The following is a 26,036-nucleotide window of genomic DNA, read 5'->3' as shown; positions in this document are numbered from 1 at the left end:
CGGGCTGAGCTCCCGTGACTTGTCCCAGCTTCTGCCAACCTAGCAGTTCGAAAGCACGTAAAAAATGCAAGTAGAAAAAATAGGGACCGCCTTTGGTGGGAAGGTGACAGCGTTCCGTGCGCCTTTGGCGTTTAGTCATGCCGGCCACATGACCACGGAGACGTCTTCGGACAGCGTTGGCTATTCAGCTTTGAAACGGAGATGAGCACCGGCCCCTAGAGTTGGGAACGACTAGCACCTATGTGCAAGAGGAACCTTTACCTTTACCTAATGAGACAAATAATCCAATTCGGAATCAACATCTCTCATTTGTTTGTTCACATTTCTATAGATTTCCTTTGTTTTCCTTTACACGTCTCCAAAAAAACACAGCTACTGGGTAACAGGTGAAAAATCTGTCGTTCAATGACCAATGACTAGACCAGGGGTAGGCAACCTTAAATACTCAAAGAGCCACAAAGATCCTAACCAGGAGCCCCCTGTTCAATTCTGGAGCCGACCGGAAGTCCGGTTCCCCCACCATAGAGTCTCCTCCTAGCGCAGCATCCTTTTTCCTCTACTTGTCCTAACCGAAAGCCCTCTCAATTGTGGAGCCGACCGGCGACAGGGAGCCGCAGCAGAGGGATGAAAGAGCCACATGCGGCTCCAGAGCCACAGGTTGCTGACCTCTGGGCTATACCTAGGGTAATGCCTGAATGGTAGTGCATAGATCAGAAACTTGTTTTGACAGCGAGTAGAAAAGGAACAGTATCATTTTTAAATGGCAATTCATTAAGTTCTTACACATTATTTCCAGGCGCTGTGCAGTATATCAAATGTCACTTGTAGGCCATATTGAGCAGCTTCTGTTGAAAATAATTTAGAATGTTAGAACGATGGAGCCTTTAGTCTTTTTTTCCTCCCGATGAAGATAATAAAATGAAGTTAGAGCCCCACCTACCGTATTTATTATTATTTTTTAATGTAGCTGCACGTATTTTGCTGACACGCATTTCAAATGGGAGAACAGCGGAAAAGAAGCTGCAAGACCATTTTCTCCCTCACAAAAGAATCTACAGAATCTGCAGAAAAATCTTATTTCAAAGGGGATTTTACCAGGGGTGAAATCCAGCAGGTTATGACAGGTTCTGGAGAACCGGTAGCGGAAATTTTGAGTAGTTCGGAGAACCAGCTAATACCACCTCTGGCTGGCCTGAGTGGGATGGGAATGGGGATTTTGCAGTATTCTTCCCCTGGAGTAAAGTGGGAGTGGAGATTTTGCAGTATCCTTCCCCTGCCACGCCTACCAAGCCACACCCACCAAGCCACACCATGCCCACCAAGAACCGGTATTAAAAAAATTTGGATTTCACCACTGGATTTTACCCCTTTAGATTGATTTTTTTTTTCTGAACTAGCTCGTGATATTGGTTTTCCTTGTAAGAGCTTTACTTTTGGATGGTCAGCCTCAAAACAGTGCAGGACTTCTTTTACCAGAAGTTAATTTCAAGCAACGGGCAAAGACACTCCACTAAAAAGTGTTTCATTAAAATTGGATTGAAACGTAAGCAGACAGAAATCATGCAGATAGACATTAAAATAAGCAGATTACACTTGCATTTCCTAGCCTTTTCCCTAACCCTGAATGTACCTTGCTCTGTGCCACTCAATGTCAACTAATGAAAAACATTTATCATTTGGGGGCAGGAAACAGAGAAAATGAAGTATAAACCCTCATATGGGCTTGACAGTTAAAATCAGAAGCTCCTTGACATTAAAATGCCCTTTTTCTACCTTTATGATGCCCATCTTTTGTGACATTTTTAAAGAGTTACAAGTTGTTTTTAGAGCTTCAGATTTTCAAAAGTAGCTGGCATTAAGTATCTGGATTTCCTTTCCTCATTCTACTTGTCCTTTGGGAAATATTCCTAGTATATTATCTGCTTTATTCATTTAATTTTTATACCTTCTTAGCAATCAACTGACTTGTCTTGCCCAAGAGCATACTTTCAGCCTTTTAAGCAGCTCTCCAAAATGTCAGGCACAATCGTAGTTTTCTGTTTGAAATGTCAGTTTCTCTTAATACATGGATCATTTTATACAGTTTACTTTGCAATCTGCCAAATGCATATATACAAACATACATTTCTGTAAGAGGAAGCTCCTCCAAATAAAAGTTCTGTTCAAAATATGCAGATGCTGTCTGCTGATCAGAAAAAGCAGACAATTCACTTGTACAGGATTCAAAACGGAGTAAAAAGGAAAAAAAATCAGAGGATATTAAAGACACCTTCCAAAAGATAAGAATATTATTACTGAGACTCTTGGCCATTCAATATGAATATTTCCAGAATATTAATATGCACATAAGCATTTCTGATGTCTCACCCACTTTAATATTAACAAATTAATCTAGTAGTTATTTGATAGGCATAAGGCCCAAAATTACACATTTATATCTATAGGGCTTGTGCAGCATAATCTCTCACTATAATTTAGAGTGGCCCTTTTCTTAAAATAATTTCACACATTCCTTTAAAGGTCCAGAACTTCAATCTGATGAAAAAAAAGACATTGACTCACATTTCTTCTTATGCAGTACTCCTGTTCTTATTTTGGGAGATTTACTACGATCTGTTTCTTGTGGAACATTCTGTCTCCAATAAGAAGATATTTAAACAACCTCGGTCAGCTGCAGAGTTTGTGGGCCGAAGTACAGAGATTAAGAGGGTACAGGCAATCCTCAGTTTAAGACCACAATTGAGCCCAAAATTTCCTTGCTAAGTGAGTCACCCCTTCCCAATTTTACGATCTTACTTGCCACAGTTGCTAAAGTGAATCACTGCAGGTTTTTTTAGTGACACGGTTGTTAAGTGAATCTGGCTTCTTCGTTGACTTTGCTTGTCAGATCGCAAAAGGGGATCCCATGACTTTGGGGCACTGCAAGTCAAAAATCTGAGTCAGTTGCAGGGTAGATTTGATTTAAATCAAGTCGATTTAAATCATGATTTAAATCAACTTGATTTAAATTGTAATTTTTAAAGAGCAACTTATCTCTGTCCCACAGCGGCTCCTCCTCTGACTCTCTGTTGACTCACCAACAGTCCCAATATTGCAGAATATACAGCCTCATGGCTACATAACAAAGCTCCATTTCAGGCTGAATAAACTAAATTATTCATGAATCTTAAATGGAAAACTATCTTTAGATAGATTTTTTTTACTCCAAAAGCATTTTATTAAAATTAATTTTTAAAAAATCAGTTTTAAATTTTTTAAAAATCAATTAAAAAAAAATAATAATTGGATTTTTATCCACCCTTCGTGCCAAGTGTCCGAATTTTGATCATGACCATCGGGATGCTGCAAAGGTATTAAGTGTGAAAAATGGTCATAAATCACCTTTTTCAGTGCCGTTCTCTATTTGAACAGTCCCTAAATGAACTGTTGTTAGTCAAGGACTACCTGCACTTAGATTTTGTGACAAAGTCAGCACCTCCCAATTTAACAAGAGGATAAAAAGGTAAAGGTTCCCCTTGCACATATGTGCTAGTCATCCCCGACTCTAGAGGGTGGTGTTCATCTCCGTTTCAAAGCCGAAGAGCCAGCGCTGTCCAAAGACGTCTCCATGGTCATGACCCAACGCCAAAGGTGCACGGAACCCTGTTACCTTCCCACCAAAGGTGGTCCCTCTTTTTCTACTTGCATTTTTTTTACGTGCTTGCAAACTCAACCTATGGAAAAAAACAGATTGGGAAGAGCTAAAGGAGACAAAGAAGGAAGAAGCTGCTCCACCAAGCTCTTCATCAATGGGCTCTAATTAGAATTGAGATGAATGAAGGTTTTCAAGGTTTTGCCTCAAGCCTCTTGACGCCATCTTCTTCTCTGAAGACAGGGCTGTGAATCTTGCAGTTAAGCATCAAGAAACGACAATTATTTTGGAATTGTTCTCCAGATAACATTCAAACTATCTCCTGGACCTTCTATAATCAAAACTTTCCAACAGTTGTTACTTAAAAACAAAGCTTTTAACAGAACACAAATTGTAAAGGGAATTTCCCTAACAGGAAAAGACTTCAAATCCAGCCGGAAAATACGATTTAGCTATCTTTTTTCTTTTCTTTCTCGCAGCTAAATAATTTGCTTGTTATACCGTTTCTATATATAGAATATATACTAATTAGGGGGCTTTTAGCAACTTTAAATTTTCACATACAACCAATGAAGATTTTTTTTTTGTTTTTTTGCATTTCGTACGCACGTTTTATTGACAGATGGTTTGCACAGTAGATATTTCGAAATCAGAAGGGGAGAAAAGATCCATGCTAAGGTTACAAGTTTCATCGGCCCCACCTTCTATTTCTTTCCCTCATTCAAACCCTTCAGAATTTCTAAGACGGTCCTTAAAATATGAGAGCGATGAGTTAAAAAGTTTACTACTAAAGAGTCAAGTGGGGGGAAAGAGCAGCAGCGGTTTTGGCGGCGTTTCCACGTGACGCTGGAAACGCCAAGTCTCAGACCTCCTCTTTTTTCTCCAGCAAAATTTTGTGCAACTCATCTGCGTCTTCACTTGTCTTCACCCTTATCAATATTGGCAGAGGGACTGTGGCATTCTTCTCGTCGATGGGGGGGTTGGGGACACAAATAATGAGAACGTTGTTCTTCCCTGTTCTCGAACACGGCATGTTGGGAGGCAGCAAAATGTTCAGCAATATGTTGCCTGCAAGGAAGGAAGGAAGGAAGGAAAAGTCAAATTTACTGTGGGAAAACAATAAAACCAAGCTGAATTATAGGTAGTCCCCAGCTTTATGACCGTAATAACAGTCTGCACTTTCTATTGTTAAGTCATGACTGTTGTAAATCGAAGCACCCATGTGGTGGGGGTGTTCAGTGAATCCAGAAGTCTTTAGGTGAAGCCATTCATTCCTTTGGGTGGAGATTTTTGAGTGGCTTTTTTTTGGTCAGAAACTGTCACCGTCTCTAAAGGTGAACTGGCTGCTAAGCACCTGAGATGCGATGATGCAAGCGTGTGAATGTGTGCGTGTGTGTATAACCTAGTAGTTATTTGACAGGCATAAGGCTCAAAATTACACATTTATATCTACAGGGCTTGTACAGCATAATCTCTCACTATAATTTAGAGTGGGCCTTTTCTTAAAATAATTTCACACATTCCTTTAAAGGTATCCAGGGTCGTATGAGTCTGGGGCAGTCGTGGGTTTCAATTTAGTTTGCTACCGGTTCGCTCGTGCGCACTTGATGCTTCTGTGTCTGGGCGAGTGGGTGGAGCCTCCCGCCACCGCTGCTACCACTCCACCCGATCTGGGGCGAACCCGTAGCAACCCACCACTGGTCTGGGGATATAAAAAATTAACAGAAATAAACACTGGGCATGTTCATGGAGGGGAGACCTGTTTACTGGATAAGGTTACTTTGGTCGTCTTAGATGAATGGTTCACAATGGGAATGTGCCCATAATACTTTTGCTGGGCCTCCTGGTGGTTTCTGATACCACCAAACTTTCGGGGTTCCTGGATGGAATGGGACTGCTTTCCAGAATGCCCAACATTTGCAGAGATTAATTCTCAAGGTCTTCTTCTCGAACGCTCTCTCCTTTTTATTTACATGCGAGGGACCTGCTTGAATCCTACAGCATGTCATGAGGTTATGCTGCTCTGAATAAGAACAAACAGAACCTGATTCCAGATAAGCAGAGTCTTCTTGGTCACTCAAAATCAGATCTAGCTTTCCTGGACAGTGTTCCATCTCCTCTGAAAATTTGTGTGTGTACTTTAAAAGTGCTTCCTGGATGTTTGGGCTTCAACAGTTCACGAGATATAGTTAAGACTGATGAGGAAAGCTCAGATTTAGCAACGTGATCTCTTCCTTCTTTTCAACTCAGATGACCTACTGCAATGTATTTTAGGTAGGTGGCTCGGCTTTTGAAGTACTTGGAAAGAGCCTCTGGAATGAAGCTAGTCTGGCTTATTAACCATGCAACTCCTACAACTAGTTCACTCCTACTAGTGAAACTAGTAGCTTATTTTGGGACATGATACAACAATTTGTTTATACCCCGTAAAGTCCAATTTGACATGAAACAAGCTAGCAAAAAGACCACGTTGTGTCTTAGTGTTACAACAGGCATTCAGATTTTCTCTTAGGCTATCAGAAATAACTTTGATGACAGGAAGAGGCTTTTCTCAATATTGCTAGCAAGTTCTGAAAAAGTTTCTGCTAGCAGAAACAAGTTCATTCCCCTTATGTTCTTCCAACAATGGGCAACACATTTTTATTTAGACCAGTGTTTCTCAACCTCAACAGCTTTAAGATGTGTGAACTTCAACTCCCAGCATGCTGACTAGGGAATTCTGGGAGAAATCCATATGTCTTAAAGCTGCCGAAGTTGAGAAACTGGTTTAAGACAAACCCTTGGTGTATAAGCAGGTTTTTAACTCATGATTTTAAGGACTTCTTGGATGTTTTGCTACTTTTTGTTATACTTTCATTGTTTTAAATTGTGGGTTTTTTTTCCCCCGTAATGCGGTTTAAATTGTTTTTTTTAAGCCAATCAATAATTCATGGACTGAAAAGCCTAAATCTGTGATGGCGAACCTATGGCACATGTGCCAAGAGGTGGCACCCAGAGCCCTCTTTGTGGGCACGCGAGCCGTCGCCGCAGTTCAGCTCCGCTGTGCACGCAAACGCACCTGCCAGCCAGCTGGTCTTCGGGTCTCTGCTGTGCATGTGCGGGGGGCGTGTGAGGGGACCGCATGCACAGGGGCCATGTGTGCATTGCATTTTGGGGGTTTGGGCATGCGCGCGCATGCCTGCACACACTTTGGGCACTTGGTCCGGAAAAGGTTAGCCATCACTGGCCTAAACCCTATAATAAAGATGTATGTTGCAAAACGATTTTTAAGAAAAGTCACATACCTAAGTTGGTATCTGCCCGTATTAATAACTGAGTCTTCTGATTACTGGCAGGTTTTAAATGTAACGTTCCTACTCCTTTTTCTTTAAATTCGTTATCTTTCTTGTAGAAGACTTTGCACCTAAAAAAAGAAAGAAAAAAGATTGGATCCTGCAACATTATCCTGGGACACATATTTTTGCCTTCATTCGTAAAAAAGAAAAAAAAGCACATCATCCGGGAAGTGAATATACACAGGCTGAAGATGCCCTCGACTGAATCTGTACCAAAAGAACGAGTTAATTAAAAAAAAAAAAGCAAGTATCTTGTATTAATGCAAATATTATTTCAGAGGATCTACAGAAATCAATGAGTTCTTTTTCAGTTAGACTGAATGACACGACAAAATTAAAATCCATGCAGGTCGTTTTCAGGAAATAAGAGAGATCAGAAAAGCAGCTGAATAAAGATAAATACTTCCATAAGCGTATTCCGTAATAAATACAACCAACTGGTAAAAATGCAAGCAGTCAAGATGTAAAGAAAAAGAATGCAAGACATGCAGGTAGTCCTTAAATTACAACTGATCACTTAGTGACCATTTAAAGTTCTGATGTACCCTATTTGGGGGTTGCATACGACTCAGATTCCGAGTTCCACCAGTTGCCCTTCTTCCCCATGGTCATGTGACCACACTCAGAAACTGGGCTGCATTTACCGTTATTTGCAGTGTTTCCTGGCCATGTGACCACATTTCACGATGGTTTTGCCAAAAGCCAGCATTTACTTCCAGTTTCTGGTGAAACCACGCCCGCTGGTTCATTGTGGTCACTCAACAAAAAAGTCATTAAAATCGGGTTGGTCACATGACCAATCCACTTTACAACTGTCACCCATTACGACTGTCATAGGCAGGCTCCATTATGGTCATAACTTGAGGACTACCCACATAGTGGCTAAGGCAATAGAGATAGCGGCATACCATATTGTTATCAGAGGTGAGTTTCACATAATTTTACCACCGGTTCGCCGTGCACCGAAAATGTGAACACATGCGCGCGGCCTTCCGTGCATGAGCTTTGCTTGCACGCATGGCTTGCATGCATACATGTGGTTTAGAAAACGTGGCTAAATAGGATGGCATAGGGTCGGGGCGGGTAGGCGGGTCCACCCGCAGGTCGTCACTACCGGTTCTCGTGAACTGGTCCGAACCGGCTGAATACCACAACTGGTTGTTATAAAACTTATTACACACATAAAGATAAAGATTTCTCCTGTCCAGTCATATCCAACTCTAGAGGACGGTGGTCATCTCTGTTTCTTAGCCTAGGGAGCCAGTTGTCTGAAAGCATTTCTGTGGTCATGTGGCCAGCATGACTATACATTGCGGCACATGAAACGCTGCTCCCTTCCCACCGATGTGGTACCTATTTATCTACTTGCATTTGCATGCTTTCGAACTGCTGTTCACCAGCTGAGGCAAGAGCAGGAGCTCACCCGTTGCACAGCGCTTGGGTCTCAAACCCAGGCTGTCGGTTTTCCAGCTGACAAGCTCAGCATCGTTAACCACTGAGCCACCATGCCCCCTTTTGATACACGTACACAATGCTAGCTTTACTTGCAAGCCCAAAAGTTAACTCACTTCTTTGAGTAAAAGGCGTCCTCTTCTTTGACTTCGTTAATGACTACTTTAGGTGGCTCTTCCTCCTCTTCATCACCCCCTGCTGGGAAAAGTATTTCAGATCACAATTACATTTCATGCCAGTATCCTTATTGTTCATGCAACTGTACCGCTGTATGTAAAAAATCTTGTTGGGTGTGGGCCCCGAATGAAAATATATGGAAATATTTCAAAGGCATTCAAAACATTTTGCATTTTGAAACATTTGAAACTTAAAAACAGCTCTTCCAGCCTGAATGCCAGCTCTCTTGTTAGGTTTCGATCGTATCAAGCTCATTTCCAACCGTTCCTACTTCCCTCTGGTAAATTGGAACATCCCGCTTTTGAATTTAAAAGGTACACACACATCTCTTTGACACAATTGCTCTGTTCCCAATGAGAAAAGGGACAGAAATGAACAGTACCTCTACCCATTCTCAGCATTTGCAAGCCCTTGAAATCCAGAAGCAAGCACAGAAATAATTTTCACTATGTATTTGCCGAATGTATTTCTTATCATCACTGTTTACATGCAGGCCTAGAACATGGTCTGCATTAGCTACATGAAGGGTTTCTGTCAGGGAATGGGCTGCATCTCAAAAGAACCAGGAAGAATGCAACGGAGATGACCAGCTCAGTTTATCTGAAGGGCTTTGAACTAAAAGTGAGGGAGAAGGGTGACCATTTTTTAGGATCTTTAGGACCTAATCCCAAACATAAACCCCAAGACATCCAATCAAACGAGGAGGTAGGGATGATGGAAAGGAAGAAAATAGCAGATATAAAGCAGGAGATGTAGGAGACATACCTAGGGTCAGCCATAAAGGACTTAAGATGCTCAAAGTTTGGGAAACAAAGAGGGTAAACTTGAAGTACTAGAATAGGAGGACAGGTACGATATAGTTGCCATTACCAAAACCTGGTGTGAGGAAACTCACAACTGGAAGGTACTGCGGGAAGGATACAGACTATACGTATCTATATCTATATCTATATCTATATCTATATCTATATCTATATCTATATCTATATCTATATGCTGGAAGGATACAGACTTGTCTGAAGTGATGTAGGGTTTCCTGCTTAAGCAGGGGGTTGGACTAGAAGACCTCCAAGGTCCCTTCCAACTCTGTTATTCTAAATTCTAAAATATAAAACAAAACAGGCCCAACAAAAGAAGAGAGATCACTTCCTCTCTACAGAAATGTACAAAAGAAACATGAAAGCCTCCTAGAATGCATATGGAGTCAATGCAAAAGGACAAAAATAAAATGACGGCCGTAAGTGTATCCTACAGGCCATCCTACCAAGTAGATAGGCAAACTTTTGCTAATGCCACCCAGTAAGAAATAGATGAACGTTTTTGCTAATCAGAGTTAACCGATGTATGTAGGAAAAATACCAGAATAGTACCATATTTTTTGGAGTATAAGACGCACAGGAGTATAAGACGCAGCTTATTTTTTGGGGAGGAAAATAGGAAAAAAAAAATCTGTCTACCAGGTATTCATCTGGCTAGCGTCCTTAGTCTGGTCAACTTCAGCATATTAGTTTGCTGGTTTTTTTATCCCCTGCTTGGGGATAAAAAAACAGCTTCTAAGGCCCAGCTGAGAGGAAGCAGCAATGAGAAAAGAAGGCAAAGCACGGGGAGATCACTTCACTCGGCTAGCGCCTAGTTAGGGCTGAAAAAATGCTTCTAAAGAACAGCTGAGAGTCGGAGCAAAGCAGAAGCAAAGCTTCACTTGCTAGTGTCTCGTTAAAGCACAGCTGAGAGTCCAGGGAGCAGGCAAAGCTGGGAAGATTGCTCGCTAGTGCCTGATTAGCACATTAGGGCTGAAAAAAAGCTTCGAAAAAGCTACATTCAGAGTATAAGATGCACCAAAATTTTCAGCCTCTTTTAGGAGGGAAAAAGGTACGTCTTATACTCTGAAAAAAACGGTAATCCGGAACCCGGAAGAAAGCAGCTGGCCGGCGTGCATGTGCGCGACAGAACCCGGAAGAGCAGCTGGTGATGGCACACGTGCCCACAGAGAGGGCTTTGCGTGCCACTTCTGGCACTCATACCACAGGTTCGCCATCACGGACCTAGAAGCAAGCAAAGTTACCAGAAGCCAACATGGGTTTGTCAAAAACAGATCATGCCAAACAAATCTTATTTCATTCTTTGTCCAAGTGACTAAATTAGTGGAACAGTGAAATGCTGTGGACAATAATATACTTGGATTTCAGTAAGGCATTTGAGAAAGTAGACCACAACCTACTGCTTAGTAGGTTAGAAAAATGTGGGATAGACAGCGTCACCCAGATGGATTTTTAACTGGCTGACAAACCACACTCAAAGTTTAGTCCTTAATGGAAATATATCTACATGGAGGACAGTAAGCAGTGAGGCACCCCAAGGTTCTGTCTTCCATATCTTTATAAATGATTTAGATGAGGGAATAGAAGGGGAATTCATCAGACTTGCAGATAACATCAAGCTGGCAGGAATAGCCAACACCCCAGAAAAATTTCTGCCTCTGCCTACCAGCATCCATCGGTATTCATCTGGCTAGCGTCCTTGCAGCAAACAGCAAACAGCCTGGTCAGCTTCAGCACGTTATCGCAGCCTGATTTAGCATGAGCAGCTGATTGGTGGTTGGATCGGCCTCCCAGAATACCGCCAATCAGCTGTTGCAGGCTGTGGGGATCGCTACAATACATTGCCGCCTCCATGCGTCACATTTTTGCCCTCCACGTGTTGCCTTTTCAGCCTCCACATGCTCCATTTTAGACGCGTTCCAGGCTGCCGGGATTGCCACAGTACATCGCCGCTGATCGCCTTCTCCGCGCGTCACACTTTCAGCCTCTGCACACCTCATTTTTGGCCTCCGAGTGGCGCATTTTCGGCCAGTTCCAGGTGGCAGGGATCGGCGGCGGGATTCCCCACTGCTTGGAACTGGCCGAAAATGCAACGCGTGAAGACCAAAAATGGGACGTGTGGAGGCCGAAAATGTGATGCGTGGAGGCTGACAGCAGCCGAAGGGTTGGGCCCGGTGGGTGGGCAGGGCTTTGGTAACATTTGGTGTAAGATGCATAGACATTTCCACCCACATGGGGGGGGGGAGGCGGAAGTGCGTCTTATACTCTGAAAAATACGGTATGTTAACAGGACTCCAGGGAAAAACTGAGCCAGGCTTAGACTGCTTGCCATAGCTTGGCAGCAGAAGCACAAAAAACACTCTGTCTAGTACAGAATGCTTAGTGGCTGGGAAGAAGCCATCAGGGGCTACAAAACGTTCCCTTGCAGTCCAAACAATTCCACCATGCAGCTTCTCTCTTTTGATTCTCTGCAACAGAGACAGATCGGGAGAAAGGTGCCTCGCTTTCAATCTGGACACTAATGAACATACAGCCATTAATCACGCCCAAACAAAAGTAGTGAATTTGTAAACCTTTATGGTCCACCCCCTAAACATATGTAGTGACAGGCACTCTGCAACACAAATGGGAACAGATGACCAGAGAGTTAAATGGGATCACACCATTTCACAATCTCTAAAACAACATCGTACTTACTTTGTGCGTTGCCAGCTTTTTCGGCCGGAGCATCTAATGCATTATTGGAAAAGGAAGAAGCCACTTTGGTCTGGCTTGCATCTTTGCCAAACAAACCTCCATTTCCAGAGGAAAATGAGAATCCAGACCCTGCCGTCCCTGAACTCGGACCAGATTTGTCACTTTTGCCAAAAGCGAACAAGGTGGTGGTGGAGGCAGCTGCCGGTTTGAGTTCTATTTTCTTTTCCAATTCCGTTTTCTTCCCGAGGACCTCCTCCGATTTGCTGCTGTTGAACAAAAACGTGGAGGCCTGCGGAAGGGCGGTGCTCCCAAAAGAAGGACGAGGCTGAGTTTCGGTGGCTTTGCTGCTGCTGCTTCCAGAGCTGCTGTTGCCAGCGAGGCCCTGTTGCTCTATGTCAGCCAAGTATCTCTCATAGTCATGGAAGATGGGGGTCAGGTCACAGAGCGGGTTGGCATTGACATGTTTGACTATCCAGTCCCGTACAGAACAATTGAGGGCAGCCAACTGTTTATGATAGCTCTTCGAGTTGCAGGCTTTGCTCTGAGTGAGTCCGGGAGACAAGGGCTCTGGATTCTCGCCATTGGTTTCTGCATGTGCAGAGGCTTTCTCAACTGTCACATTATTTGCTGAGCCGCTGGAGACCACAGAACCTGTAAAAGAGGAAAACATCCAGGGATTACAATTACAAACCACCTTTGTGGAGAATCACCTTTAAAAAACAAAACAAAACAGGGGAGAGGCCTCCAAAATATAGCAGCTCATCTAAAAGCTACACTACCTAAACAAGTATGAAGCCAGCATTTTGATAGCAAGAATATCGAAAAACAGAAAAACCCAAAGAATATAATCTTTAAGACTCACATCCAGCATCCCTCAAGACATCAGAATGATTAAAATTCTAAGGAAAGTTCTATTGAATTAAACCACATGTTGCTTTCTTTGTAACAACCTTAGCTCTTTGTGAGATACATCTTAACAATACTGCAATATTTGCCCTTGAACAACAATATTTTTGGGGGGGAGGTGTTGTTTCAGGGATTGCATTTTTAAAATATTAATAGAAGCGCCCAAGAGCTGTAGGGATAAGTTGGTAGCTTCATGATGAAGGATTTGGAAGAACTGGATTTCAATAAATTCAATTTATAGCTGAATGTAAGGAATATAATCAGAGGACAAGCACAAAGAGGGCCCAGAGCACCATGCAAATGAAGCATCATCATCATATCCAAAAGCCAACCAGGGATTTTATTTTAGGGATTGGGCCAGGACAGGTGGAAGGCAGAGGGATCATCCACCTTATCGTACCAGCTTTCTTCACTCCTGTATCCGCCGTAGAAAGAGTGTGGTTTTCCCACAGCCAAGCAGTGGAATGTATCAGGCTGCCTGACCAAGGAAGGAATTCCTCCTTGGCTGATTGATAGCATTTTTTCACTTCTGTTTCCCTACCAGAAGGAACTTTTAACTCACCCCCACCACCACCCAGCCAACACAGAAATGCAGGTTATAAACTTTTAACAACTTAGTTCAAAAAACGAGCAATCTGTAATTTCTATAGGGTTGTTGTTGTTATTATTATTGTTGTTGTTGTTGTTGTTATTATTTTTAATTTGATTTATATGCCGCCCTTCTTCGGAGACTCAGGGCGGCTTACAATGCGTTAAGCAATAGCCTTCATACTTTTGTATATTTATACAAAGTCAGCTTATTGCCCCCATAAACTGGGTCCTCATTTCACCTACCTTAGAAAGGATGGAAGGCTGAGTCAACCTTGAGCCTGGAGAGATTCGAACTTACAGTAATTGCAGACAGCTGGTGTTAATCACAATGCTATCAGTCTGCTGAGCCACCAGGCCCTGTGAATCTGGAAGGAACTGAACTGCATTGCCAGCAGTTCGATTCCTTCCATCCTGACCAGCTCAAGGTTGACTCAGCCTTCCACCCTTCTGAGGTCGATAAAATGAGGACAATTGTTGGGGTCAATATGCTGACTCTGTAAATCGCTTAGAGAGGGCTGTAAAGCACTGTAAAGCGGTATATAAGACTAAATGCTATTGCTATTTGTAAATCTGCTCTAAAGATGTTCTGCAACATCCTTACTACATTCATCATACTGAGAGTACCTTTCTGAATTACACTGAAAAATAAAAGGCACGAGACCAGAGATCATTGAATAATTCTTCCACTGAGACCAAACTTCAAATTTAATAATCAGAATTGCTGATATTAAGGATAAAGGTTTTTTTAAAAAATCCCATGGTAGTAAACATCTCTTTAAAAAAACAACCTGAAATAAATCTGCATATAATAAATAAGAGGGCCTCTCATTCAATTTGGAGACAAGCAAGCAGATGACCAGAGGCTCTGAAAGCAGGGTCACTCTCTATCCAAGCCCTGTGATCATCACTGAGCCCTTGCAAACCTACATGAACCTAGTTTTCAATCCTCTTAAGATCTGGATCCAGACTCAATAAATGATTTAGATAGCTCTATTCAAATTGTAACTGGATCCAGCCGATTGGCATTTCTAAGTAACAAAACAGCACGAATGCTCATTTTCTCTCTCAGAGGTTCTGTTTTATCTAACAACTGCTGCCTGTTATTTCCGGCAAGATGTGAAGAATATGATTCAAATGTGACTTAGAAGATATAATGCTTTAAGGATGCAAAATATACATCACAACCAAGTCCTTCCAAGAAAAGGCCTTACAGATTAACACAAAGACCAAGGGTGGGTTTTGCAGCATACCTCCCACCCCCAACAAAGTTCTAAACAAGCCCCCAAAACATTGAAAAAAGTTTCAATGGCAATTGAATGGATGGAGGTGGCCCTCAACTTCCCACCATTTATTTAGCCACTGCTCAAAGTTACAACAGCTCTGCAAAAATTAGGATGCGATCAGTCCTCGCACTTATACCCATCTTACCATGTCCACAGTCACATGATTCACATTAATGTCCCAAAGATGCTTTTTTCAAGAGTCAACTTGGATTTTTCTTGGGGTTTTTTTTGAAGACGGTTTGCTTCTCATCCAAGAAGCTTCTTCAGTTCTGACTCCATAGACATTTAGCTACCGTGTTTCCCCCAAAATAAGACATGGTCTTATATTAAGTTTTGTTCCAAAAGACGCATTAGGGCTTATTTTCTGGTTAGGTCTTATTTGGGGGGAAATACAGTACTAAATGCATCCATCTGGCTAACAATCTTAACTGGGGCTTATTTTTTTGGGGGGGGAGGGCTTATATTACGAGCATCCTGAAAAATCGTGCTAGGGCTTATTTTCCAGTCGGGTCTTATTTTCGGGGAAACAGGAAACTCTGGGATGAACACGCTTTGAATGGTAAGGGAGTATGAGTGGATTTCCAGAAAAATTGCAGACTACAGGAACCATTTGAGCTTCAATTTGAGATGCAGACAACACAGACTCATCCCCAACAGCCTGCGCCCGTCTTCAACCGTGAAGGGACACGAGGCAGAAAACATCCTGCAGAGGCTCCACACCCATCTGTGCTACTCAGGTGACCCTGAGGACACAGATAAACCTCCAAGTGGCCTCAATGACTCTCTAAAAGAACGCAAATGACCAGCTGTCTGCAAGGAGTATAATTCCTTCCATTCTCCACCATCCAGTCAGAGCGGAAGCAGCTTTCTTGGGTGAGAAGCGAAATGTCTTTAAAGAAAAAAAAAAAACAAGGAATTCCAGTTGCCTCTTGGGGAAAAAAAGCACCTTTGGGACACCTGGATGATTGAGAATCTCCAGAGACAGATTCACACTAATAGCAGGACAGTTAGTCATCGGCACTTATTTGTGACATTTGAACTATCAGGAGGTCACACAAATTGCCATTTGTGGCCTTCCCAGTGACTTCCAATGAGCAAAGTCAATGGAGGAAGCCAGATTCGCTTAAGGACCACATGATTCACTTAACAACTGCAGCAATTCACCTATCAACAATGGCAAAAAAAAAAAAAAAGATTGTATAATTGGATATGATTGACTTAACAACTGCCTTGCTTACAACGGAAATTGTCATCCAGGACTACCTGTACTGGATTTATGTTAAAAAAATACCCTTATGCCACTTGGTTAAATGCAGCTTTCTCCTCAGGGAACCCAAACTAAACGCAGTCCTTCCTTTTTAAACCACAGAGCATTTATTTAAAAAAATAATTTTTGTTGGAAGATATTGAGATTATTTCCCCCAGTAAAAAAAAAGAAAAGAAAAAAGAATGAACTTACTAAATGTAGGTTCTGTTTCGGAAGTCGTCTTTAAGCTGGAGAGCGAAGCGCTGTGTGTAATGCTGCTGGAGCTGCCGCCACCATTGGATAACCCTCCGAAAGATTTTGTTCCAGAGCCATTCCCGAAACCAGAAAAAATACTAGTCCCAGAGGGTAAAACGAAACCTTTAAATCCCTTAAAAGCTCCGCCACCTTCTGACTGAAAAAAGAACAGAAATAAGTTACTGTACTCTCTGTTTCTCAGATTACAAGGCCATCCTATGCCTATTCAGAAGGGATAAGATTTTCTTACTATTTTTTCATGATGGCTGCATGTGCAGTAAACCCCAGATATACCTGATGGCCATCGCTCCTCTCTCCCACAGTAATCAGAAGCTGAATCAGCTTAGTGCTACGTCTAAAGTGGGCTTCTTGGTTTATTTCTCCCAAATGTTGCTTCTCGTGGGCACTTTCCAGTTATTTTAGCCATTGCTTTTAACAAATGTCATTCCATTTCCTTAACTGAAAATATCTTGGGCAGGAGCCTCCAATGGCACCCATCCAAAAATGCCTCCAAAGTAATATTTTGAAAAACCAGAATCGTGCCACTTTTCTTTTTTGAGGGATGCTCAGCACATTACGTGACACCTTCTGTTGAACTTCACAGCATGGCCTTTGAAAAGCCTCTTTCTGTAGAACTGAACCATCAACCGGGGGGGGGGGGGGCACATAAATCCTCCTATCATTACTCAACAGCAACTTAAAAGCTTCTTGTTAAAAAGGTTAGATCAGATTTAGCATTGTTAAGTACTGGGGAGATGATTGATTGATAGATGATAGACAGACAGACAGACAGACAGACAGACAGATAGATGTATAATTTAAATTATATTGGACCACTGCTAAAAAAAACCCCACTCCATCTCAGGGAAAATTCCAACAGCATAAACTGTGTAAGTCAATCCCTTGACTCAAAACTAAAAGCTGTGAGCCATCCAAAGATGACTTTTCTTGCTGTACAAAGATAAATCAATAGTTAGTCAGAGCAGGCAAAATGTTTTTAATTCTAAACTCCCTGTTCTTATTTTAAAAGCAGGTTATTTTGACCTTACAGCTGAAAGAGAAATGTTTTGAATTAAAAATGTTCTACACATCCTTAATAATAAAACAGATTTATTTTAGCCCTCTTCAAACATTAAGTTACAAATGACTAGAGAGGCCTCAAGAGTACACAATTCTAAAAGATGACCTGTGCGCTAGCAGGGCTCACAAAAAAAAGGATATGCCTCAAGCTTCAGTTTGAAGGAGGGCAACTTCACTAGACTTGGAAATCATATGGATTTGCAGAATTAGCCTAGCAGCCTGGAGGAATCCTGGGAGTTGAAAACTACTCATTTATAAAGTTACTGAGGTTGAAAAACATTGAGTTTAGTCCCTTGATCCTGCTAGCTCTCCCAGCATTTTCATATGTCATAAACCGAGTTTAGAAAGAGTATATGGGATTCACTACAAATCACCAGGAATAAAAAAAAAAAAAACCTGTTAAATAACAGCAATTTTAAATTCCATAAATGTTGGTTTTCTAATTCAGATGATTCAGTTGCAGATATATAATAGAAGCTGAATAACTATTTGGAATTAACACAATCCTGAAGAAAGTACAATATTGCATTCTGCCAACTAAGTTTTTACTATTAAAATATACAAGTGTTTATCAACATAATCACTCTTTTATTGGATGAGAGAGTCAAAGACGGGAACTCAATTTCCTTTATTATTATTTAGTGTAAGGGATCCATACAAACAGTGAAAAGCTAAGCTTTTTAATAGTTGGACCTAACCACAAAAAGAAACTTCTCTCTTCCCCAGCTGTTAGAAAAAGAACGGCTAGAAACATGAAAATCTTCCAGAATTCTTATCTTCTTCAAATGCTCCCCCAGAGACACATTTCATGCATTATGAATCTTCTAGAATTACAAATGATATTTTGCATCAAAAATTTAAAAGAAATCAATTATATATTAGTCTGAGTATGTTAGTCTGAGTATTTAGTTAAGAGTTCTGTTTATATAAGCTAGCAATTAGTGACAAAACTATTTTTAGGCAATGCAAGGAATTAAGACAAATTAGCAGAAAGATTATTTTAAAATGGTAAATATATATATATATATATACCTCATTCGTCACATTTCTACGCTTTGCCTTCTTAATTGGTCTGTTTTTCAAAACTTCCTCACTGGCCACTGAGAAAGTTCCTACCTGCAGAGAATGTTTAAATTCTTAGACAAGCAAAATGAAAATAGTCTGGAAAAACAAATCCCAGCAAAACCCATTTTCTTACTCCGGCTCTTTGGTGTAACCATCCTCTATTAACACCACGAGGTTTAATGTTGTATTGCAATATGCAATCGCTTGGCATGTTCAAATTTTATAACAGCACTGTGGATGATTACTTATGAATCATTTCTGGGTATCATAGCTGCTCACTGACTTGTTCAAAATATTTAGAACATGTTTTCCATAAATATTTCCCAAAAGATGTCAACTGACAGATTCCCCTCAAATTAGTCATTATTTTTAAGAAGCATATTTATTGCAATTTACCCAATGAACTTTAGAAATCATTAAATTGCTTTCAGAAAAACCGTAATTATTTCTATTTATAGATAACAAGGATGTCCTGTAAGAGATTCTAACATTCACGTTAGTTTTTATTATGGAATTACTTCCTTCTTTCCTATACATACAGTATATATAAAACCCACCATATAGGTTAATCTTACAATTACAACTGGGATCAGATTTTGTTGTAAATCCTTGGGGTTTTAAGTCAAGCTGGACACAAATTTATGACAATTTGTACAGTGGGCAATTTTGCCAGAAGTTGGCAAAAAGGGTTGTAAATTGCGATTATGTGGCTGTTGATATGCTGCAACCAGTTGTAAATGTGAGCCAGTTGTCACGCACCTCAATTGTGATCATGTGACTCAGGGGCGGTGTGACAGTCATAAGTGTGAGTACAGGTCGTAAGTTCCAGGTTGTAATTTTGAACTATCATTAAATGAAGAGATGTAGTGTTGAGGACTATCGGTACATTTAAGAGCTTTAAATGGAATGCAGTGATTCCAATTCTAATTATTTTCCTATAGCAACTGGGAGGCGGATTGGGTTGAGAGGTAGTTCTGTCTCCCAAGGGGGATCCATGGCTGAAAGAGAACTGGAACAGAGCCAATCCAACATCTTCATGCTGTACCACACTCGTAGATTTTGCTTAAAAACGCAAGAGTAACTTGGACACACAGTCAAAGGATATAGACCAGTGTTTCTCAAGCATGTCAACTTAAAGATGTATGGACTCTCCCAGAATATCCAAGCCAACATACTGGCTGGGGCATTCTGGAAGTTGGAGTCCACACATCTTCAGGTTGTCCCGGTTGAGAAACAGCGATATAAACAATGATAAAACTTTCTACATTAACAGATGGAGAGGAAAGGAATCAACAAAGTTCCTCTCAGAGAATGGAATTCTGAACTGTGGTATGATCCACAGCATGAGGATCACAGGATCGCAGCCTACTTATTATTTACTCGAAATAATAAGTAATCTTAAGCTAACTAAATAATGAGTTAACATCTTAAGCTAATTGATGATAGAACATGGAAGACAGGGAAGATATAGGTAAAGGATAATTAAATCAAAATTTTCTAGAACTCTCACACCACTGCTTGAAATATTTATCGGTTTTTATTGGAAGCATTCACAAAATTCAGATCTGCTTGGAGAATTTGGAAGTCAGAATCATGCTGATGTAATGTCCAAGAATAATTTTAACAGCAGATTTCTCCTGTAGCTGTTATGTTGCATGAAACTGCGAGCGCTTTAATTTGAACTGAAACACAATTACCCAATGGCATGTGTGAATAAAAACAACCCTAATTATACTGTTTTTCAAACAGTGTGTTTCGTTGGTATATTCTCAATAGAAATAGTTGCTTTATAAATTACTGATCTATATGACTAGCCATCTTGACTAAACATTGTGAAAACCATCACTACCAAGAGCTCAGCATCAATCCCAGGGAAGAAACTCAGTCCTGTTACAATCCAGGAGAAAACAATTAACTGATGTGATGCACATGGCCTCCAGATTGGCTCTGCCTGGTGTGTGAGAAGGTTGAAACCTTGCAAGATATTGGGGTGTAATTATCAAAATCTTAGATTTTGAAGGCAACGTCACTGCACGAAGAGCCTACACAACATAGCCCTATCTATGGCTCAGCACAAATGTGTGATTTCCTTCTCTTGCTTAAGAAGCACTTAAAAGTGGTTACTTTTTGGCTTGATTCCCTCATTAGTGAGGCCCCATCAGGGGCAGGCAATAAAGAAGCTTCTTTTAAGAAGCTGTTACTGTATTATCAGGAAGAAAACAGAGAAGTCCAAATTTCAAAGGTTACAATAAGTCATTATAATTGGCATGTATTACCAATAAAGTCTGCATGAGTTCATATCCGTTTTTAATTACACAAGACAGATCAACTTTAATACAACAACCAATACACTGGTAACCCCATACTTTTCATATAGAGACAAGTTATATGAGACAGATTTTTCCCTGTGACTGCTTTGCTCTTGACTCAGAAAGGCTGGACAAACTGGCCCGTTACCTTCCCAGTTTTGGGAAGTATTTTCTTCACACATACCAAAAATAAGGCGACATACATTTGCGTACTTCACACACTGTTGCTCTAAATTAATGAAAGCAAGCCTTGTTTACCTCTTCCGTTTCTTCTTCTTGATCCCAGTTTCTGTCAGTCAGTTCCGTCTCTGCCACTCTTTTAGCCATTTTATAGCACTACTGCATCACAGCAAGCAACAGTTAGTTCTGTTTCAGATCTAGTTTTTAGAAAAAAAGGATGACAAAATCAGGACCTTTATAGCCTGATAACCAGAGATATTAATTAGATCTAATAACCAAAGATAGTAATAATGTTGCATAACATTTCAGGTACCCTATTTACTAAGATACACTCTCAAGGAACTGTTACACTTCTGACCAGCCAGAGATGCTGCTATACAGATGAAACTGGAAGAGACAAAGTAAACTACTTTTGAGATCTCCCAGAAAAACTGGGACATGTCAGTAACAACAGTAACATGAGAATATGATCTGCCAAATGACATTACTCAAATTCCACACCGTCATACAGAATTGGGGTGTTGGAAGAGGCAAATTTAGTTCAGATGTCCCACTGTTGTGTTTCCCAGAGACGCTGGTTCTATAAAAGCTATGAAGGATATGAATTTGGGAAGTTTCTACCCTGTTTCCCTGAAAATAAGACATCCCCTGATAATAAACCCAATCGGGCTTTTGAGCGCATGCGCTAAAGTAAGTCTCCCCCTGAAAATAATACTCCCCCCAAATATTTAAACACAGAGCTGGAAATCAGGTAAGATGGCAAGAGGAACTCCATCTTGCTCCACATGCCCCCCCAAAATAAGGCCAAGCGCTTATTTCGGGGTTCAAAAAATATAAGACAGGTTCTTATTTTTGGGAAAACATGGTAGTCTATCTTGGGGCTTGAAGAAAAAGGAAGGCTGAGTTACTCCTTGAGAGCCAAACTGCAAATTGCTGACAGGTTGAAGTTGCAACTATCCATCATCCTTGCCACTATATGTACACATCTGATGTCCCTCTGGCTGGATGAACCCCCCCCAAACAGATACTATAAAAACAGCCCCAAAGTACTCTGGATGGCCAGGGTCTTCACACAGCAACTCTTGGGTTCCTAATAAGGGAGGCATGCAAGTGCCATATCTTAAAGGGTTTAAGTTTAAAAACAAAATAAAAAAGAAGCTAGCACAGTGCAAAGCACCAACATCTAGTATGGAATTTCCAAGTATGCTCAGTTTTTGCATATGAGCAAGAATTCTTTGGAAACTGAGAATGCATGTTCACACCCCAGTGCTTTGTTCGGAAAGGTGCACACATATCTTCTCCCAAAGCAAAAATAAACTCTGGTTTACTTTTATATAGAGAAAATAGTGGGAGGACAGGTTCATTTGCCATTCTTCCATGAAGTTGTTTTGTGACAGGTCATCCTGCAAAGCAGCCATTTTGTTGACTTCCCGCAGCCTCTTTAAAACTCCAAATTTATTCAACAGTCAATGTCAGTCATCAAGTTTTATGTTTATTCCTGGCATTAGGAACTTTGGATAGGAGTTCCTGTTTGACCAACAGATGTTTCTTTAAAGAATCTAGTGCCACCCCACCATGCTTGCACAGAAGCTGCCTTCTTGCAAAACTGGGGCTCCACAAATATGTTTTTCCTGGTATCCCTCCACTGAGAAGCCCCCACCAGCAAAAGCTGTGCCTGGAGCAGCCCACAGCTCTGATGGGTAGCTGATGAGGTCATAATGCTGTGGACGAAAGGCAAGGATATCAGCCTATTTTCAAACAAGAGCCCAGTCAAACTGGCTTGCCAGAAAGGTTTAAAAGCCAGTTTCCCAATCAATATGCCCCCGAAAGATGAAGACCCCAAGACATGGAGGATCCCCTTGCTCATGCCACATAGCGCAGTCTCAAAGATCTGGATTAGATGCAACAAAATGACTTCTATGAGTCTCCAACAACCCCAATGATGTGATTGCAGGTCCGAAATGGAGAAAGTAATAAAGCAATAAAGAGGATCCCCTACAAGAGACTAATCACACATGCAGCATTGAACAAGCGTTGATCCCCTAGTTTTTCTCCTGACTCACACAGGAACCTGCAACCAAGGAATAGGAATAGAGCTAGAAGGGATCTTAGAGGTCTTCTAGTCCAGCTCCCCTTCTCAAGCAGGAGACCCTATACCAGGGGTGTCCAAATGTGGCCCCTTGATGAGTGGTGGATTTCAACTCCCAGAATTCCCCAGCCAGCAACTTGCTCATATTTATAGCGCATGCCAGCTGGGGAATTCTGGGAGTTGAAGTCCACCACTCTTCAAGGGGCCAGGTTTGGACACCTCTGCCCTATACCATTTTAGACAAATGGCTGTCTAGTCTCAAATTGAAAACCTCCAGTGACGGAGCGCCCATGATTTCTAGTGGCCAGCTGTTCCACTGGTTAATTGTCCTCACTGTTAGGAAGTTTCTCCTCAGTTCCAGGTTGCTTCTCTCCTTGATTAGTTTCCATTCACAGTTTCTTGTCCTGCCCTCTGGTGCTTTGGAGAATAATTTGGTCCCTTCTTCTTTGTGGCAGCCCCTCAAATACTGGAATACTCTACACCAGGGGTCTCCAACCTTGGCCACTTTAAGACTTGTGGACTTCAACTCCCAGAATTCCTCAGCCAGCTTGGCTGGCTGAGGAATTCTGGGAGTTGAAGTCCACAAGTCTTAAAGTGGCCAAGGTTGGAGACCCCTGCTCTACAGTCTCCAGAGCTGAAGAAACAAATTCAGAATTCATACTAGGAACAGAAAAATACATGTAACGTGTCTTCAGCACCGTATTTTTTTCAAAGGCAGCATAGTTTTGAAATGAAGTTTATATTCCTCTCTCTCTTTCTCCTCTACGCCAAGGTTTCCCAACCGCCTCCCCTGGGTGGACTCCAATTCCCAGAATTCCCCAGGCAGTTTATTTTGAGGGCGGATGAGGGGTGGAGCCCAACCATCTTAAAAAGGGGATGAGGTGGCGGAAAAAAAAAAAACACCGCCCTACACGACAGCGAAAGCCACGGCTGTCCTCCCAAACTGCGCGTGTTTTGTTTTGACGCGGCTGCCCGCTCGCAAGCCCCGTCGGGGCCTCAAGCGGGGCGCCTCAAAAGCAAGGCCTCGTCCAACCAGGCCGAATTCCCGCGCTTTTCAGGTCACGCTTCCGGTTTGGCCTTACCTATAGAGGGGACGGTCTAGGCTTCCCCGCTTGCTGCTCCCTCCCGCTAGAACCGGAAGCTCCCGTCCAAGGGGGGAAGCCGTGGGCAACCCCACCCCCCCACACACCCTTCGGTGCTGCCTTTCCCAAAGGCGGCGAAGCGAGGCGCTGAAAGGCCGCCCTCCCAAGGGACCGCCTGCCATCATCTCCCCCCCATCGTCCCCCGCCGCTCCTGCCCATGCCTTCCCCGCTCGCGAGACCCACCGCCGATGGGCTCGTGCCGACACCGCTTCCTCCTGGCCGTGGCGCTCCCCGGGAGGAGCGGCAGCGGCTTCCGCTTCCGGCAAGCGCCGCCGCCCCGCCCTCAGGGAGAGGCGGAGGGAGGGGTGTCGTCGCGGGGCGTGGCCTCCGTCGCCTGGGAAACCTGGCGGAGGGCTTTGAATGCTGGGGCGCTACGCCCTCCTTGCGCGTAAGGATCTCTGTCCGTTACATTACAGCAGGGGTGATCAACTGTGGCCCTTTTACAACCTGTGGACTTCAACTCCCAGAATTCCTGAGCCAGCTTGGCTGTCTCAGGAATTCTGGGACTTGAAGTCCACAGGTTGTAAAAGGGCCACCCCTGCATTACAGGAGGCTTGCCAGGGATGGGAGACCACCTGGAAATCCTAGGGCTGGTAGTTGTGGGCAGAACACACACGGCTTTACCGACATGGATCATCCTGGAGGGATCCGGGACTGAAAGGCGTGTCGTCCTCTTTTCCCTTCAGCAGGGGGCAGACTTAGGTAGCATTTATGCAAGAGTAACCAGAGGTTGGAAGGGACCTTGGAGGTCATCTAGTCCAACCCAGGAGACCTGTACTAAGGATTCGAACTGCCGAACTTTCTGATTGACAAGCTCAGTGTCTTTAGCCACTGAGCCACCTAGTCAGGCTTAGGGTTAAGATGGGGCACCACCGGGAGATCCTATTCCTGGGCTTGGAGGTTGAAGACGGTGGCAAAAAAACCCACAACGCCTTTGCAAAGTAGACCAGAAAGTGAGCTGGATGTTGAGGAGGCTTTTTACAGACAGTTAAAAAGCTGTAGTGAATTGGAAAAAATGGTGTGTGGGTGTTCCAGCATCCTAGTTTAGAGCTGGCTTAAAAAAACCCAGGAAGGAATTTTGATCAACTGTGATCTGTTTGTCTGAGCTTTAGGATCTCAGTTTTGGCCCAGAATTTGGGCTTCTCCACCAGGGAATTTAATTTTAATTTATTTAATTTCCAATTTATATACCGCCCTTCTCCCTGAGGACTCAGGGCGGTGTACAGCCAAGATAAAAAACATAGAATACAAATATTAAAACATTTAAAAATATATATAAATTTTGGCCCGAAAGTTAAGGAATGAATCAGCAGCTTTTATTTCCCCTAAAATCACTCTTTGTTCAGGTAGAACTACCAAGTGATGTATGGCCTCTCTCGGCTCCAAAGAGATTTGCTACCTTTGATAAGTCTATCTAAATTACTCTACATGGATTAAGAAAATAGCCTGTGCAATCCTATATTTCTGTTTTGGGGGGACAGTGATATTTTCTCAACTACCTTTGAGAGCATCGTTGGTTTCCTTTGTAATGCAGTCTTATTTCACTTCATGCCATTAAATATATTTCTCAGCAAAGGGATCTGTAAGTTTCACTAAACTCTCAAAATTGTCCTGGAGACAAAAAAGCGAAGAGTATGCCTTTTGCATTGATTTTCTGTATTTATTTATAGTGCTGTTATGTAGTGAAGGAGATATATTGAACTGATATGGATTGTTTTAATTTTATATGAACTTTGCTAATAACTATGGTTGCAAATAAATATTTTCAAGTCAAATTTAT

At 42.1% G+C, this 26,036-nt stretch overlaps 1 protein-coding gene across 2 annotated transcripts; it reads right to left on the bottom strand.

Moving 5' to 3' along the window:
* Nucleotides 1-4,390: 4,390 nt before the first annotated feature.
* NUP50 (nucleoporin 50) lies at nucleotides 4,391-24,541 on the bottom strand. 2 transcript variants are annotated; one of them, XM_034440347.3, is made up of 8 exons: nucleotides 24,197-24,541; nucleotides 21,104-21,222; nucleotides 18,504-18,587; nucleotides 16,350-16,548; nucleotides 12,111-12,761; nucleotides 8,535-8,616; nucleotides 6,916-7,034; nucleotides 4,391-4,699 (listed from the first exon to the last, which is right to left on the bottom strand). In XM_034440347.3, the coding sequence occupies exons 2-8, from the start codon at nucleotides 21,170-21,172 to the stop codon at nucleotides 4,494-4,496; spliced, it is 1,410 nt and encodes a 469-aa protein (XP_034296238.2). In that variant the 5' UTR covers nucleotides 21,173-21,222; nucleotides 24,197-24,541; the 3' UTR covers nucleotides 4,391-4,493. The 2 variants fall into 2 exon arrangements, with proteins under 2 accessions (XP_034296238.2, XP_034296236.2); XM_034440345.3 differs by having other exon boundaries at nucleotides 24,440-24,541.
* Between the last annotated feature and the right edge of the window lie 1,495 nt (nucleotides 24,542-26,036).

Source organism: Pantherophis guttatus, chromosome 7 (genome assembly GCF_059756535.1).
Source record: "Pantherophis guttatus breed Tessera chromosome 7, ASM5975653v1, whole genome shotgun sequence".
Taxonomy (NCBI): domain Eukaryota; kingdom Metazoa; phylum Chordata; class Lepidosauria; order Squamata; family Colubridae; genus Pantherophis; species Pantherophis guttatus.
This window is presented reverse-complemented; position numbering and strand designations above follow the sequence as displayed.